This window comes from Oncorhynchus mykiss, chromosome 23, assembly GCF_013265735.2.
Source record: "Oncorhynchus mykiss isolate Arlee chromosome 23, USDA_OmykA_1.1, whole genome shotgun sequence".
Taxonomy (NCBI): Eukaryota; Metazoa; Chordata; class Actinopteri; order Salmoniformes; family Salmonidae; genus Oncorhynchus; species Oncorhynchus mykiss.
Window position 1 is genome coordinate 32,041,861 of NC_048587.1, and position 18,874 is coordinate 32,060,734.

The following is an 18,874-nucleotide window of genomic DNA, read 5'->3' on the forward strand; positions in this document are numbered from 1 at the left end:
TTATCTCTTTCTGTCTCTATGAATAAATTGATTGGTTAAATCTTCTTCTGGCCCATGTATTGTTCAATGACAGTTCTTATTATTTCTTGTGTGTTTTTGTTCTACCTTGTTATTTGTGGTATTCCATTGTTATTGATGACTGCATTGTTGGGTTTAGAGCTAGCAAGAAATACATTTTCACTGTACTTGTGCATGTGACATTAATACTCGCAACGTCTTCAATCTTCTCTCTACAGAGAATGCTCTAGCTAGCTGGATAGTGTGGTGTATTTAGATGTCTGTGGGAGAGAGCGAGAGAGAGAGAGAGAGGGAGAGCTGCAGTACAGTAGACTGAGCCAGGCGTTGGCAGTGCAGCAGTCTTTGTGCGGCAGACTGGACAAAAGGCTCTCTCTCTCTATGATAACAGTGTGGTCAGATCCCCTGAGCAGAATGCAGGGTGAGGACAAAAGCAGGATGGACAGAAAGACACGGGAGAGAGCTGTGGAGTGGCGAAAGGCTGATGCAGAACAGACAGGGGTTGCCTTGTAAGTGTCTGCACTAATCATCATACTGTGCAGCTTCACTGAGAATGGAAGGAGAGATGGAGGGAACGGAGGGAGGGGAGGGGACACTGGGAACGCCGCAGCCTCACAGTTCTCGACAACACAAACCAGAGCATCTATAGAAAGGGACATGCACGCAAGCACACACACAACAGGGTGGGGACTACTGCAGCTACCCTTTGATACGGGAGGGGCATTTGTGTAGCGAGGAATATATGACTGTCGGACATAGAATTGCACAGTATGTACTGTCAGATGAAATAGAGAGATTGTTTGTCCCTGCATGGTGTATGTGTGTGCTCGTGCGTGTGTGGGCTGTGTGCTTGTGTGTGCGCAGTTTCCAACCCCAGGCAGTGATTTCCAGCACTGCCACACACACACACATACACACACACGCACTGTAGTCCAATTGGCGGCTGTGATTGTGTAAGGATAGTGTGTGTGGGCAGAGAGAGCATTTCTGTGTGACTGTGTGGTCCTTCTTCTTGCTCCACTCTATCCTACACCATATATTCAATCTCCTCTGCCCTATCAAGACCGTATACAGCAAAACCTGGCTCCTCTCTACCTCCAAGATAATGGCTTTTCTAAAGCAGATAGAAGAAGGCATAAGCTCCTGAGACTGTTTTACACCTCCCAGTTCCATCTCTATGATAAGAGCTTGCCTGCTAATCACTTCCTGGCTGTGACATCACACAGTCACAGTGGAGACTGTTATCTTTGACAAGCCCTACAATCACCAGCCATTTAACTGCCTACTACACATCTGCTGCTCTCTCCGGGCCTATTAACATGCAGCAGCTTCCTCTCTCTGCTGCAGCTGTCGTTAATAGCTATATCGGTTAATATGGCAATTGGGCCTCCATGGCCTTGTCCGTCACTGCTCTCCCTTCCTGGCAAGGCCAGGAGGAAGTGATGGTGATGACGTCATTTCCTGTGTGATGGGAGTGTTCTCACATGACTTGATGCTCCCACACTCCCGCTATCCAATCATGGTTCTAGTGAGTCAGGAAGGACAGTAGCGAGCTTCTCATTTCTCTAGATATGTTAGGAATGTCTGTGACAGTGCACCCCGTAAGCTATCCACACCTCCATGATGAATATCATGCTCACGCCTACAGACGGCGTCTTGGATTGATCTATCAGCCATTGGCTGGCAGCCATTGGCTGCCATTGGCTGTTTGCATAGTAAGGCCCCTATAGGAGGAGTAGTCCATAGCACTAGAAACAATGACATGTACTATAGGTTCGTGGCAATAGCAAGACACCTTTAAAAGTCTCTCTACCTGCACTGATAAAGAACAGGGAGAGAATTTCTCTAAATACCCAGTCGTTTTCCATCACACCTTCAAAGTGTATCAACCTAGCACAGCAAGCGCACGAACCAGAAAGACTCCACTTTGTGAAGTAGTAAACGTCAACACAGAGGTGGCAGTGATATTTGGCCAGAGAGAGAGGGACGTGACAACAGCTGGACCGATATTTAGATCCGCAGCTTTCTGAGGAAATTCTCTTTTGTGTATATATATATTGTGTGTGTGTGTGTGTGTGTGTGTGTGTGTGTGTGTGTGTGTGTGTGTGTGTGTGTGTGTGTGTGTGTGTGTGTGTTTTCTGTATATACAATACAAGGGTCACTTTTGTATTGCATGATTAAATGCAGAGATTTACATATTCTCCTCAGTGTGCTCTTTATCATACTTAATTTTGAAACACACACACACACACACACACACACACACACACACACACACACACTCTGACCTCCCTCTGATTTACTTTTATATGGGCTGCTGATGTTCTTCTCTGGCTCACTAACCATGACAAACGAGGCTCATTGAGACGTGTGGCTGTGGCCTTTGTGCCTTTGTATTGACTATAATTACAGTGGGGTGAGAGGTGTGGTGTGAGGGCTCCAGCAGGGTCCATTTACACAGCAGCACAGCAGCACAGCAGCACAGCACTACGGCAGCTAATGCTAGCTTAACCCCCTTGGTTATTGTTATCGCTCCTGTGTAGAGTAATGCATCATATTCTAAAGGGCAGGACACCGCACAACACCTGATCCCCATGAGAAATGACTCAATACTATTGAACATGGGTGGCGAAGCAGTGCAGCGGAGTGTGTCTGTGTGAGCATGGTGAGGCAGGGAGGCAGGGTTCAAATTAGGAAGCCACTACGTGTGTACTCTGTTGGAAAGTTACCCATGCACACACAACATGCCTTGTGCAAACAAACAGAATGACAGGCACAAAGAATATTGACTGCTTGTACTGTTTCTTTACACATCTTTGCCCTTTGTGCTTGTGAAATGGGGTTTAAAGTATTGGTGAAGTGAGGGGAACAGTGTTTCAGGAGTAATGTCTAGAAGTGTCAGAGCGGTGAGTCCTGAGTGAGTTACAGTGGCTGGCTGGTCAGCAGGTCTGTGAAGCAGCTCAGTGTACAATACATGAACTGAGAGCTAATTAGCTAATTAGCTAAGCACTGTATCAGTCCCAGTTGAAAGCTATTAAGCTGTGTGTGTGTGTGTGTGTGTGTGTGTGTGTGTGTGTGTGTGTGTGTGTGTGTGTGTGTGTGTGTGTGTGTGTGTGTGTGTGTGTGTGTGTGTGTGTGTGTGTGTGTGTGTGTGTTTGGCTTCACATCTGAGTCACTGCCCATCTTCTGCCTCTAAAGACATCAGCCATCTTCTGGACTAACCCACGCCTGACATCTCTCCTACTAGCAATTACTCTGTTTCAACCTTTTCCATTCCATACACTTATGGTTGTGCAATAACACTCATCATAGGAGTGTGAGGTTTATGACATGGTAGCTGTGAGGGGTTGAACTGATGTTCCATGTGTATTTATTTAGGCTCTTCTTCAACCCACTCACTTGTATACGGTGATGTTAAGATGCTCAGGAACAGAGCATCGGCCACTAACTAACATGTCATGTATACATGTAGCAGTATCTAGCTGGGGTGTAAGCAGTGTAAATGAATGGTGGGAGGTGAACACTGGACACTGGGAGTGTTCGGAGTGATTAAGGGCTCAATTCAATCCGTATCGCGGAAGTTCAGCGCTATGGCGCGATTGAAATGTAAAGGTAATTTCAGACTGAGCTGACATACACAGCGTTTACCGTGATTGCAGTCTCTGCCAACGCGAGAACATCGCCTTTACATTTCAATCGTGCTGTAGTGATGAATTTACGCGATATGGATTGAATCATGCCCTAATTCTAGAGGACTTTTGTAGGAAAAACGTTACCGCAATTATTACATAGTAGTACATCTAGGTTAAATGCTACTGTAAAAGGAGTGCTACTGTCAACATTACAAAGCAAGTACATCTAGCATAAACACCAGGGTTAGTTTATAATATTACCTGGCACGGAGGTCCCCAGGGCCACGAACACCACGGCGGTGACAGAGTCCTTGAGGCCCACGGTGCAGCCGAAGTGGGAGGCCAGGTCCCCGATGAAGGCTGTGAGCAGGCCGATCATACAGATGGACACCACGAAGCAGGCCCAGCCGTTCCAGTAGTCTGTCGGGGGCACGAACGCAAACAGAACCTTCCAGAAGACGGTGAGGAAGTGCATGACGTAGTCGAAACAGGACGGCAGCTTCTCCTCGCCGCACTCTTCATCCTCGTCATCCTCACCTGGCCGAGAGAAAGAGAGAGGAGAGGGGGACGAGGAGAATGAGAGAGGAGAGGGGGATGAGGAGAACGAGAGAAGAGAGGGGGATGAGGAGAAAGAGAGAAGAGAGGGGGATGAGGAGAAAGCGCATGATGTTAAGGGATCTGAAAGGGTGCGATTGTTTAGTTGATGTATTGAGACAAATTATATTCCTCAAAAGTTTACTGAACACCAGACTATATTTTGTGAAATAAGCGAGCCAAAGATATGATTTGTGATGATGATGCTTTGCTGCTCTTAACATTGGAGCTAATTTGTCAGAGTGTAATCATAGCCTGAGGCTCGGACTGGAGCCAATCCTCTCTAACAGGTACACATCATCTTTGTATGTGTGTGTGTGTATACACACGGACACACATCTTTCTAGACATACAATATTAATCTGGTATTTGACCATCATAATGATTGCATTACTAATGGCCTGAACCACAATCTCAAGGGACCAAAAGAGCCATTTGAACATGTTCACATTGTGATGCACTGTAAAAGGGCAGACAAATTGCACAATGCCTTTTATCTGAGAAATGTCAAAAGCTATTTTCCATCACATTTTTAACAAGGCAAATTCAAAACACAGAAAAGTCTAACACACACACACACACACACACACACACATACATACATACATACATACACACACATACAAGTGTGTGGCTGTAGAATGTTCTCAGCTTGCTTTCTTTCTCAGAGAGAGAGAGAAAGAGAGAGTGAGTAAGAGAGAGCGAGAGAGAGAAATAGAAAAGGCGTGAGAGAGAGCTCAGCAGTGGGCCTGTGTGAGACATAAAAGTGATGTATCTCTTTTTTCACACACACACACACACACACACACACACACACACACACACACACACACACACACACACACACACACACACACACACACACACACACACACACACACACACACACACACACACAATCCACTATAGCAATATGGTGTTAAGTGCCTTTCTCCCACTCTCTCCACCTCTCTCTCTGGTCATTTATTGCAAACTATTACAAACTACAAAGGGAAGCATAGCCACGAGCTGCCCAGTGACACAAACCTACCAGATGAGCTAAATTACTACTATGCTCGCTTTGAGTCAAGTAACACTGAAACTTGCATGAGAGCACCAGCTGTTCCGGACGACTGCGTGATCACGCTCTCCGTACCTGACGTGAGTAAGACCTTTAAACAGCAATGTTTTTGAAACAGCTGAAATGTATAGACATTCCCCTAATATGTGAGTCTTGTTTTATAGAGTTTTTACCTGAAATTGCAGTAACAGCCTATTCTGAAATTGTCACAGTAGATGCCGGCTGCACTGAGCCACATAAAACGATGGAAGCTCATCCCCCACCAACAAAAACATGTCAAATGCAGATCATACAAATCGGATGTTTTTTAATTTGTAACATTGTGTGGTGATTTCAGAGGAAGCACCACAGGTCCCAGAGTGGAGGGGGGGGGAAATAGTTTTTCTGGGGACTTTTTCTTCATCTGGTAGTAGGCTAAACAAACCAACTCCGGACCCTAGTTGTAGAATAAGACATGGTAAAATATATTGTTGTAAAAAAAAAAAGGTTTTATGTGGGCTATGATGGGACCAGATTATTTTTCAAATCAGGTCGTATGATTTATATACAGTGCCTTGCGAAAGTATTCGGCCCCCTTGAACTTTGCGACCTTTTGCCACATTTCAGGCTTCAAACATAAAGATATAAAACTGTATTTTTTTGTGAAGAATCAACAACAAGTGGGACACAATCATGAAGTGGAACGACATTTATTGGATATTTCAAACTTTTTTAACAAATCAAAAACTGAAAAATTGGGCGTGCAAAATTATTCAGCCCCCTTAAGTTAATACTTTGTAGCGCCACCTTTTGCTGCGATTACAGCTGTAAGTCGCTTGGGGTATGTCTCTATCAGTTTTGCACATCGAGAGACTGACATTTTTTCCCATTCCTCCTTGCAAAACAGCTCGAGCTCAGTGAGGTTGGATGGAGAGCATTTGTGAACAGCAGTTTTCAGTTCTTTCCACAGATTCTCGATTGGATTCAGGTATGGACTTTGACTTGGCCATTCTAACACCTGGATATGTTTATTTTTGAACCATTCCATTGTAGATTTTGCTTTATGTTTTGGATCATTGTCTTGTTGGAAGACAAATCTCCGTCCCAGTCTCAGGTCTTTTGCAGACTCCATCAGGTTTTCTTCCAGAATGGTCCTGTATTTGGCTCCATCCATCTTCCCATCAATTTTAACCATCTTCCCTGTCCCTGCTGAAGAAAAGCAGGCCCAAACCATGATGCTGCCACCACCATGTTTGACAGTGGGGATGGTGTGTTCAGCTGTGTTGCTTTTACGCCAAACATAACGTTTTGCATTGTTGCCAAAAAGTTATATTTTGGTTTCATCTGACCAGAGTACCTTCTTCCACATGTTTGGTGTGTCTCCCAGGTGGCTTGTGGCAAAAACGACACTTTTTATGGATATCTTTAAGAAATGGCTTTCTTCTTGCCACTCTTCCATAAAGGCCAGATTTGTGCAATATACGACTGATTGTTGTCCTATGGACAGAGTCTCCCACCTTAGCTGTAGATCTCTGCAGTTCATCCAGAGTGATCATGGGCCTCTTGGCTGCATCTTTGATCAGTCTTCTCCTTGTATGAGCTGAAAGTTTAGAGGGACGGCCAGGTCTTGGTAGATTTGCAGTGGTCTGATACTCCTTCCATTTCAATAGTATCGCTTGCACAGTGCTCCTTGGGATGTTTAAAGCTTGGGAAATCTTTTTGTATCCAAATCCGGCTTTAAACTTCTTCACAACAGTATCTCGGACCTGCCTGGTGTGTTCCTTGTTCTTCATGATGCTCTCTGCGCTTTTAACGGACCTCTGAGACTATCACAGTGCAGGTGCATTTATACGGAGACTTGATTACACACAGGTGGATTGTATTTATAATCATTAGTCATTTAGGTCAACATTGGATCATTCAGAGATCCTCACTGAACTTCTGGAGAGAGTTTGCTGCACTGAAAGTAAAGGGGCTGAATAATTTTGCACGCCCAATTTTTCAGTTTTTGATTTGTTAAAAAAGTTTGAAATATACAATAAATGTCGTTCCACTTCATGATTGTGTCCCACTTGTTGTTGATTCTTCACAAAAAAATACAGTTTTATATCTTTATGTTTGAAGCCTGAAATGTGGCAAAAGGTCGCAAAGTTCAGGGGGGCCGAATACTTTCGCAAGGCACTGTAAATACAATCCATCTCCCTAGCCATATTAATACAACCCATCTCCCTAGCCATATAAATACAACCCATCTCACTAGCTGTATAAATACAACCCATCTCCCTAGTCATATAAATACAACCCATCTCCCTAGCCATATAAATACAAGCCATCTCCATAGCCATATAAATATAACCCATCTCCCTAGTCATATAAATACAACCCATCTCCCTAGTCGTATAAATACAACCCATCTCCCTAGTCATATAAATACAACCCATCTCCCTAGCCATATAAATACAACCCATCTCCCTAGTCGTATAAATACAACCCATCTCCCTAGTCGTATAAATACAACCCATCTCCATAGCCATATAAATACAACCCATCTCCATAGCCATATAAATACAACCCATCTCCCAAGTCGTATAAATACAACCCATCTCCCAAGTCGTATAAATACAACCCATCTCCATAGCCATATAAATACAACCCATCTCCATAGCCATATAAATACAACCCATCTCCCTAGTCGTATAAATACAACCCATCTCCCTAGTCGTATAAATACAACCCATCTCCCTAGTCGTATAAATACAACCCATCTCCCTAGTCGTATAAATACAACCCATCTCCCTAGTCGTATAAATACAACCCATCTCCATAGCCATATAAATACAACCCATCTCCCTAGTCGTATAAATACAACCCATCTCCATAGCCATATAAATACAACCCATCTCCCTAGTCGTATAAATACAACCCATCTCCATAGCCATATAAATACAACCCATCTCCCTAGTCGTATAAATACAACCCATCTCCATAGCCATATAAATACAACCCATCTCCCTAGTCGTATAAATACAACCCATCTCCCTAGTCGTATAAATACAACCCATCTCCATAGCCATATAAATACAACCCATCTCCCTAGTCGTATAAATACAACCCATCTCCCTAGTCATATAAATACAACCCATCTCCATAGCCATATAAATACAACCCATCTCCCTAGTCGTATAAATACAACCCATCTCCATAGCCATATAAATACAACCCATCTCCCTAGTCGTATAAATACAACCCATCTCCATAGCCATATAAATACAACCCATCTCCCTATCCATATAAATACAACCCATCACCATAGCCATATAAATACAACCCATCTCCCTAGCCATATAAATACAACCCATCTCCCTAGCCGTATAAATACAACCCATCTCCCGAGAAAGCTAGAGAAGTGCCTGTTGAAAAGATGTGCATTAGGATGATAAAGAATGCACTCATCCAGTGTAGGTGAGGAATGCTTTACATCATTTGTGTCAGGGTTTATCTGAGAACCCAAAGCCATGGCCTCAAATAGCCTGCCCTGTGAAGAACTGGGACATGAAGTGACTCACTGTTAGTTCCTGAATGTATCTCCTACTGTAAGGAGTTCCACGCATCACCATCAATCATTAAGTTAAACATAGGGTGTGAAAATACTCACTACATACATGGAACTGAGAGAAGCGAGAGCGAGATTTACTGCCACCTGCAGTTATGGAATGTTTCCTCACAAGTATAATTCATTGGCTGATATATCCTGGTGACCTGGATGAAATTATGTGGTCCTTCCTCAAGTCCCACCCAGTTGACTACTTCAAAATGGTCAAGTCCTCAATGGCGCTGCCCATGCCAAAACAGGTCTCTCTCTCTCTCGCTCTCTATCTCTCTCTCTCTCTCTCTCTCTCTCTCTCTCTCAACTCTGTAATGGAGCTCAGTTTCCCTGTCCTTAATTTTACAGGCACGCACATACAAACACACACCCCACATACAGAGAGGAGTGTGGAGGAGGTGGTGACATCAGAGCCAGTCTGGAGGGGGCGTGTGTCTCTAATGATAATCTTTACCCCTGACACCTCCTCTCATCTGTCCTTTATCCATCATCTCCCCTTCCCACTCCTCTCATCTGTTTATCCATCACTCTGTTACACCTCCTCCCTCCTTTCCTCTTATTAGTCCATCTACTACTCCTTCACACCCCTGACACCTCCTCTCTACTTTCCTCCCTTATCATTTTCTTTAATCTGTCTATCGACCATTCATTTCGATCTATGCTCTCTACCATCAACCCCTCTCCTTCCTCCCTCTACATCAATTTCTTTCCTCCTTCCCCCCTGGTTTCTTACCGCTCATACTGTATTAATCAGACCTTCCTTCCCATGGAGAGGTAGAGAGGAGGAAGTAGGAGGGAAAAATAGAGATTGCAGTAGGAAGGAGAGAGAGAGAGAGAGAGAGAGAGAGAGAGAGGCTATTCTAGAAGGAATATTCAGCAGGGAAGTGAGTGGAGTAATAAAGTAAGCCAACAGAGGGACATTACTTTATAGCCTGAGCGGGCTCTGCGGCTCACATCCCTGCCTGTGGTTACTCATCATTAAACACACAGTTATGAGAGAGAGGTTGAGGGAGATAAATGTACTCTGTGTTCTACTGCAGATATAATACAAAATTATATACATATGTGCAGCACAGTTTTACGCACACACAGAGAGAGAGAGAGAGGGAGAGAGAGAGAGAGAGAGAGAGAGAGAGAGAGAGAAAAGCATACAGAAAAAATGAATGGTGGTTACGCCCTTTCAAAACTCCCACTTTACAGTCTTGTCACACACACATCCACTTAATGCATCAGTAAACAGGCTGGCTTTATCTCCTGCGGCACCACAACACACCTTGTCTGAGGAGAATTGTCCATTAGCCACGGCCACCTTAACCCCTGCCTGCACACAGCCAGCTAGCGCCTGCTGGTGTCTAAAGGCTTTTAACGGATGGTTAATGGTGGTTAAGTGCTCGTTTTTTAGATGATTTCAGGGTCAACAAGTACATTCATTAAATCATTTGAAATGCTGTTGAAACGCTTCTTCTGTCCCAGGTAATCTCACACACATAAAGGTTAACATTAACATACACATCATATACTTTCGCTACAGTATGGATTTCGTGTGGATTTCTGATTCGGACTAACATATTCCCTGGTATAGTTAAACTGTATCCACTGGAATCAATTCTCTTGAGTTGAGCCGTGGCTGTCGCTAATAGACTGATTCTCTCTCTCTCTATCTTGAATTTCCTCACAGGAGGAGGATAATAAACCATTCTATTCCTTTGACTAGATCAGCGCTTCCTGTTTGGACTTAGGGTTCAACTCCAGACCAACAACATCCAAGCTAATGTTTGTCCCAGGCTGCCATCTGTCTGTCTCAGCAGGTAGCTGTGCTCTGAGTCCCCTAGGTCTGTACCTTGCCAATTAAACTGAACCCTGTGTGGCACGTGTCAACAAAGGTCAGATAAGGTCAGGCATTGTCCTCTGTATCGCCACATACTGTAGTAGTGTGTGTGTTTAGGTAGTGTGAATAATGAACATTGCTGTGATGATCACACCTTCTGCACACACAGCATACGCTACAGGACACATACACATTCACACAAATTACTAGTGCTGAGCGATTAACCGACATTTCATTTTTGGGGGGTTATTAAACAACTAATTGACCGACGCCAGTTAAATGATTTTAATTACATTAATTTATATTTTGTGAGCACAATGCAATGTTTCTCTAGAGAGAAATAAAATAATTCAAGAGAGAAATCAGGTCAAGAACTAGAATTTCCATTAAAAAGCTCTACAATCATTGTAATGTCATTATTTCATAATGCAAATGTAAAGAAAATCAATAATAATGAAACCGAAAACTGTGATTATATCATTTATTTTTATAACCGAACCAAAACCGAACCGACCTCAAAAGTCACTAATCGCTCAGCAATATAAATTACACACCGACTCGAACACACATTACAGACGCCAACACACACTGTGGTGCACAGACAGAAGTAAAACCATGAATAGGGAAAGAGAGAGAGAAAGAGAGCGAGAGAAAGAGATGCTGTAGAAAGAAGGAGGAAGAGAGAGTGTCCAGTGTGTCTGCAGGTAATAACAGGTTGTAGGTGACAGTGAGAGGTCATTAAGGAGGTGTTCATCTTCCCATCATGCCCTATAGGAAGAGGCAGCCAGCTCCAAACCCAGCGGAGGCGACATTAAACTGAGCACACAGGACCAGAGCACTACATTCATATTCAACTTTACAGTGCCTTCGGACTAACATATTCCCTGGACCCCTTGGCTTTTCCCACATTTTGTTAGGTTACAGCCTTATTCTAGAATTGATTAAAATGTTTTTTTTCTTCTCATCAATCTACATGCAATACCCCATAGTGACAAAGCTTGAAACAGCTGTATTTTGGGAGTTTCTCCCATTCTTCTCTTCAGATCCTCTCAAGCTCTGTCAGGTTGGATGGGGAGCGTTGCTGCACAGAAATTCTCAGATCTGTCCAGAGATGTTCGATCGGGTTCAAGTCTGGGCTCTGGCTGGGCTACTCGAGAACATTCAGAGACTTGTCCCGAAGTCACACCTGCGTTGTCTTGGCTGTGTGCTTAGGGTCGTTGTCCTGTTGGAAGGTGAACCTTCATCCCAGTCTGAAGTCCTGAGTAATTTGCTCCATTCATCTTTCCCTCGATCCTGACTATTCTTTCAGTCCCTGCCGCTGAAAAACATCCCTAAAACATGATGCTGCCACCACCATGCTTCACTGTAGGGATGGTGCCAGGTTTCTTCCAGATGTGATGCATTCATGCCAAAGAGTTCAATCTTGGTTTCATCAGACCAGAGATTCTTGTTTCTCGTGGTCTGAGAGTCTTTAGGTGCCTTTTGGAAAACTCCAAGCGGGCTGTCATGTGCCTTTTACTGAGAAGTGGCTTCCATTTGGCCACTCTACCATAAAGACCTGATTGGTGGAGTGCTGCAGCAATGGTTGTCCTTCTGGAAGGTTCTCTCATCTCCCCAGAGGAACTCTGGAGCTCTGTCAGAGTGACCATTGGGTTCTTGGTCACCTCCCTCCCTGTCACCTCCCTGACCAAGGCCCTTCTCCCCCTTCTCCCCTGATTGTTGTCTGGGCGGACAGCTCTATGATGAGTCTTGGTGGTTCCAAACTTCTTCCATTTAAGAATGATAGAAGCCACTGTGTTCTTGGGTACCTTCAATGCTGCAGAAATGATTTTGTACCCTTCCCCAGATCTGTGCCTTGACATAATCTCGGAGCTCTACAGACAATTCCTTCAACCTAATGGCATGGTTTCGAGTCTCATAGCAAAGGGTTATGTAAATAAGGTATTTCTGTTTGTTAGTTGTAATACATTTGCAAAAATGTCTAAAAACCTGTTTTCGCTTTGTCATTATGGGTTATTGTGTGTAGATTGCTGAGGATTTTGTTTTTATTTAATCCATTTTAGAATAGGCTGTAATGTAACAAAATTTGGGAAAAGTCAAGGGGTCTGAATACTTTTCCGAAAGCACTGTAAAATCCAATTAAACACTTCACTGTCCCGGATGTTAAATGATTGAGTTTAGCCAGCAGAGGTTAGGGAAGAAATTAGAGATATATATGGAGAGAGAGAGAGAGAGAGAGAGAGAGAGAGAGAGGAGAGGGATAACAAGAGGGTCAGTGGGTTCACATCCTAGCTGAGGAACACTAATATTAAACTTTACGCTGAGACTCCAACGCTGGTTGAAGTCTGTCAAATCCTCAGCATTAGAACCAGCCTGCATGCTAAGCTATAAGCTAAGCTATTAGCTACGGAGCTATAGGCTAACTGAGCCAATTAACCAGTTAGCTATGGTAAAGAGATAAGACTGAGCCAATCTCTCCCCATGCAGTCACAGTTAATGGGATGAATCCTGTAGGATAACCCATCACACATATGCAACACACACACACACACACACACACACACACACACACACACACACACACACACACACACACACACACACACACACACACACAGACACAGACACAGACAATCACATACTGTATCCTAGGGGTCAGCAACAGGCGGCCCACGGGCCACAACTAGCCCACAAGGGATTTATTTAGTTAATAAATAAATATATATATATTTCACGTCTGGTTGAAGCATTCCCACAAAAAAAAGGTGTGATCCAGTCTCAACGTAATCAAAGTATGAAATTATTGTTATTTTCAAATACACTCTCTGTTTTGGGCTCAGTTGTAGTCAATTTGCAGTGCTTAAAATTATTATAATTATGTTATGGCCCCCGACCAGCTGCTCCTACAACAATTGGTCCGCTGCTGAATCTAGTTACCTACTCCTGCTGTAACACTCTCTCTCTCTCTCTCTCTCTCTCTCTCTCTCTCTCAATAAGAAAATTGTGATCTATTCTCTGAGGCTTCCTTTCATCTATTTCCCCTATCTTCCTTACTACTCATCCCCCTCTTTCTCTGCCTACTGAAGGCATATCTGTGTATCTCCGCCAAGTCCTCATCCTCGACTTCATCAATGAGTCACATCTCTATTACAGCTGCTCAGTGTTGATAGAGGATGGTCGTTAATGTAATTCCAGGTAATAATTTCTCTCTGACTGGCAGCGAAGAGTACATATGTTGCCGTGTCATTGAGATAGGCCTGGGGAGGTTCTCTGCAGTCAGTCACAGTCTCAGTATTCTTGTCACAACTCAGCAGTCGCTCTTCTCTTTAGCGGTGATGGCCAAATAAATGAATCATCTAGCACTCTATTAGCTCCGTGGTGGTGCTGTCACTCACAGGTCACAGAGAGTACAGACACAGAGACACACACACTTATGACACACCCATCTGCACAGCCACAGAAGCACACACTCACACCATCATCCAAAGTCCCCAAAGAGACGGGCAGATTCATGAAAGGAAAAAATGACAGAGTTGTCATTAACTGACTGTCAGGACATTTATCTGAGACTAATATGGGGAAGAAGTGAACACTGTGGACAACGGCCACACATACACACACGCACATCCCACATGAAAAAATACTATAGTATATGTATGATGGTTAAATACTATGGCATTCACTGTATGTTTTTGCGGACATTACTGTATTATTTACTGTAGTGTTTTTGCTGTCTGTAGTATACTCTATTATTTACTATAGTCCTAATCCTATAGTACATACTACTCATGATCAAGGTATACTACAGTAGGTAGTATAGTGTACTACAGTATACTACAGTTCAAAATTGTATAGTAAGTACTGTAGTATTCTCTAGTAAACAGTATTTGTTAAATGTGGGATTCCACACAGCATTGCTGTCCCACAGGTTTGGAGAAGCCACCAACCCACCCACTGGCGAGAATTTCACACCCAATCTCCGTCAACACCCTGGACCAAGTCACAGTGGGAAGCCAATGATTTCTCTTAAACTAACTTGTGAGGAGGCTATCGCTGCAAATGCTACGCTGCCTGACACACTCTCCCTCTCTACTGGCTTCAGAGCAAATATCATCAGAGGGGCTGCAGGGTGAAATAAATAAAAAAAGATAAAGAGAGAGGGGAGGTAAGGGAAGATCAATATTTCATGACTGTATGTGCATTTTAAACACAGCAGCGAGAGGTAGAGATAGAGAAAGAGCTAGACAGAGAGAGCTAGACAGAGAGAGAGAGAGAGAGAGAGAGAGAGAGAGAGAGAGAGAGAGAGAGGCAACAAAAGGAGCTTAAATACCTGGGGTGTGTGACGGGTTAGTGTCTAGTCGATCCAGGAGGCACACACACACACACACACACACACCAACGCACGCACGCAAACACACACACACCAAAGCACGCACACACGCAAACACACTCCCGCTGTCAAAACGTCAACACAGCCTAATCCCAGATAAGAGAGCAGGGACAGGGCTTGTCATTAATTGAGCCAGAGCGGGAACAATTGGACGACACAGTAGATAACTAGCGCACAAACACACACACACACAGTGATACACATGCTGTAACTTTCAACACACTCATACACACACACAGATACAAAAAAAAACCACACAAAACACATTCACACCTCGACGAAAATCCAAAGTGCTTCAGTGGCCACACACTCACAGAGTTTTCAAGGCTAGTTGCCATGTCCTCTTTAGAAATCAAACTGTTCACACATAGACACTGACAAGCACACATAAGGTAATAAGGCAACAATGCTGTGCTCTGACAAGATGGCATCTCTAATCGACAGAGGCCTTGGGAAGCCTTGGAGTGGGACTGCAGTGCTCCAGATTTCCACCAGTTGGTGTTTACATTGAAAATCTATCTTCTGAGGAGATGCTGCAGCGTGCTCGTCCGTTGTAAGAAAGGATTGCACACACGTACGCACTGTGGCAGCCGGCAGGGAGAGGTGAGGGGAGTGGTGATTGAGGGGAGAAATCTGGCAGTCCATTGGCCCCACCCCCGGGCCTTATATGGACTTCCTGCCCGAGGCAAGACTGTAACTCGTTAAGCCAGGGAGTGTTTGGGGATAAAAGGGAGAAGCAGCCTGCACAGCAAGGCAGAGTAGGAGAGAACCAAGAGAATTATGAAGAGTGGGAGAAGAGAGATTACTATCTGTGAGATTACTATCTGTGAGATTACTATCTGTGAGATTACTATCTGTGAGATTACATGTTGTGACCTGGACTGTTGGAATAACACCCTTGTGTACCGGACCGGATTGGCTGAGGACCCAAGTGTGAGGAATACCCCTGGAAAACGGAACGGACAAAGAGAACGGCTTGTGGACTGAGGTGATTGGTGAATTCCTCCTTCTTCTCTCCCTGTGCACGAAAATCCCAAATAAACTTCCCCTGTGCATTCTATTTGTGCTCCTGGTACCTGTTTTGTTATTGAACTTGGTGACGTGGAAACCCCACACCCTTGGACCTGCTACAGCACGTACACACACACACTCGCGCGGCGGTCAAAGCATTCAACTCACCGGCGCTGACAGTGATGGCCTCGATGAACTGGTCTCTCCAGCTGTTAGTCCCCACCAGCAGGGCCAGATTAGTCTTCTTAATCAGCTTGTCCACAGTGTTCTGCACAGGGAACACCAAACACATGGAGTTCAGGAAGAACATATTGGGGAAATGCATATAGGAAAGCAAGGGCATCTAGTCCACAAATTCATATAGGACACATGACTATTTCTGTCTTTAAAACATATGTACTTGTCTGTAGTAAGCATGTATTTAGAATAAACAATGAGGGTAAAGGTTTGGTAGAGAGCTTGGGTGTTGTAAGTACTGCCTCGGCCATGTAATGCAACTGCTATAGTAGCCAAGAGCCAGTCCTCGGGAGCTAGTTGACGATGCTGTCCACATACTATGATAATAACATAGGCCAGGAGTATAGAAAGTTCAGTCTGTTACTGGGCCTTTAGCTGCAATCCTCTCTTTTATAAAGGCTGCTTCCCAGAGGACAGGTGCAGGTGCTCCTAGAGTACACTCAGGAAATCAATCCTCATCAGAGCCTGTATAGATTCCAAAACAGGAAAAAATGGATTTCTCTCCCTACAGAAGGAAACAACTCCTCCTCGATCCATCCCTTCCACCACCCTTCCTCCACTCCTGGGATGACAGCTGGAGAGTACCCTCCTTCTCCTCTGTCCATCCCCTTCTGTCTTCCCTCACCATCGGAAGGAAAATCCGATATTCCCTTCTCTGGAAGGAAACTACAATGGTAATTGAGTTGACTTTAGCTTTGGAATGTAAATGGTGGGATGGTTTAAACTCAGGTTTATACAGGAATGGACAACTACACTATTCTCTCCAGCTCTGCTAAGGTCTCAGATTTAACATATTGATATTTGGAGAAATAGACGGACAGCTTCATCTACTGTCCAATTCCTAGCAAGGTGTGTTGGATTGAAGTTGTACAAAGAAGAGGAAGAGAGAGAAATCTACTGTCGGCAAATCACCTACTTCCTCAGTCCTATCTGTTAGCCCCAGGCAAGGGATTCTGGGTCTTGGTTGACGTTAATCTTAAAGCGGAAAAGTTGCAGACTACCGTCTGAAAGTTGAAGCTCTTTTGAAGCAGCCACTCGCTATGACTCTGAGGTTAGACACAATTAAACTCTCCAGCCCCCCCCAGGATACAGAGTCCTTCAGCCAGCTATAGGATCCATAGGCCCCCTCCCTCCCATAGCCTCCCACCCAACCTCACAGTGAGAGCTACTCCAGTAAGAACAGGAGACGATCCGTCAAGTGCTCACAAGCATCCACCCATCAGTCTGAAGAGTGTGTGTGGGAGAAAAAAGCATTTGCGTGTGCGGACACACACACACACACACACACACACACACACACACACACACACACACACACACACACACACACACAGACCTTAATATTCATGATAATCACATCTATGTTTGTCTGAAGAGTGAGTGTGAGTGAAAGAGGAGAGCATGCACATACACAGTTATATCACTCCATGATTACTACATATGCGTGTATGTCTATCTGAGGAGTCTCTGAGGAGTGCATTACGTGAGAGAAAGGAAATGGAATATGTGTAAACACACGAGCACACACCTTAAACTCATAGGATTCCTCGATGATGATTTCAAGTTTGACGTGATCTCCAAGCGTGGGTCGACCCATATCAGCGATGCGTTGCTCCTCATCATCCACTCCTGTTAGCGGCACCACCTCTTCCACCTCCTTCTCAGCCACCTCTGTAGCTGAGAGACAGAAGACGGTGGATTGTGACTGACGCCCATGACAACTGACATGTTGTGTAGTAATATTGTGGAAGCCATCGACATGAAAGTGGTACATTTAAGCAGTCAGGCAGGCGGGGGTGTGGTATATGGCCAGTATACCACGGATAAGGGCTGTTCTTATGCACGATGCAAGTGCCTGGATAAAGCCATTAGCCGTGGTATATTGGCCATATACCATAAACCCGAGGTGCCTTATTGCTATTATAAACTGGTTACCAATGGTATACAGTCTTATATACCACGGCTTTCAGCCAATCAGCATTCAGGGCTGGAACCACCCAGTCTATAATGTGGTGTAAAACATGCTTTCTTGTTTTTCCTCACATATTTACTTACATATCTAGCCCTTATCTAGCCAAGTAAGCTATGGTGAGAAAAATTCTCTTTGACAGACAGACTAAATGGTTGTTTCAAGAAAAACAACATGATTGTAACCCTTACAGCTCCCACCCTCCAGAAGATGAATAGGTCATTGTACAGGTGAAAGTATAAGCTGTTTAGCGCCGACCCTCCACTCCCCCATTACCCACCACCTCCAAGCCATCATATTCATCACAGAGAGAGGCAGCCGAGTTGTGCTTCCAAGTTCACAGCAAGGGAAATGAGAATACTATGGGAATGGGCCCTGCACTCTCTCCCTGATAGATGGGCTCATTCCACTGGGTTAGAGTGATGCTGGGAGTAGGGTAGGATGGAGGGAGAGAAGAGGAAGAGGCTGAAGATGATTGCCGAGGTGATGGGGTAGCAGGGAGGGATATACAGTAAAAGCAGGGGGGGGGGCGGGGCAGGTTAACGTCAATGGGTT

At 44.4% G+C, this 18,874-nt stretch overlaps 1 protein-coding gene across 2 annotated transcripts in view; it reads right to left on the reverse strand.

The window, feature by feature from the left end:
• Positions 1–18,874, reverse strand: part of LOC110502600 (sodium/calcium exchanger 1) — a 203,080-nt gene that overhangs the window by 5,642 nt on the left and 178,564 nt on the right. For both annotated transcript variants that reach the window (XM_021580769.2, XM_021580767.2), the window contains exons 4-6: positions 17,879–18,027; positions 16,282–16,381; positions 3,909–4,184 (exon numbers count right to left, since the gene is read on the reverse strand). In XM_021580769.2, coding sequence (XP_021436444.1) covers positions 3,909–4,184; positions 16,282–16,381; positions 17,879–18,027 — 525 coding nt within the window. The remainder of the gene's footprint in view (positions 1–3,908; positions 4,185–16,281; positions 16,382–17,878; positions 18,028–18,874) is intronic.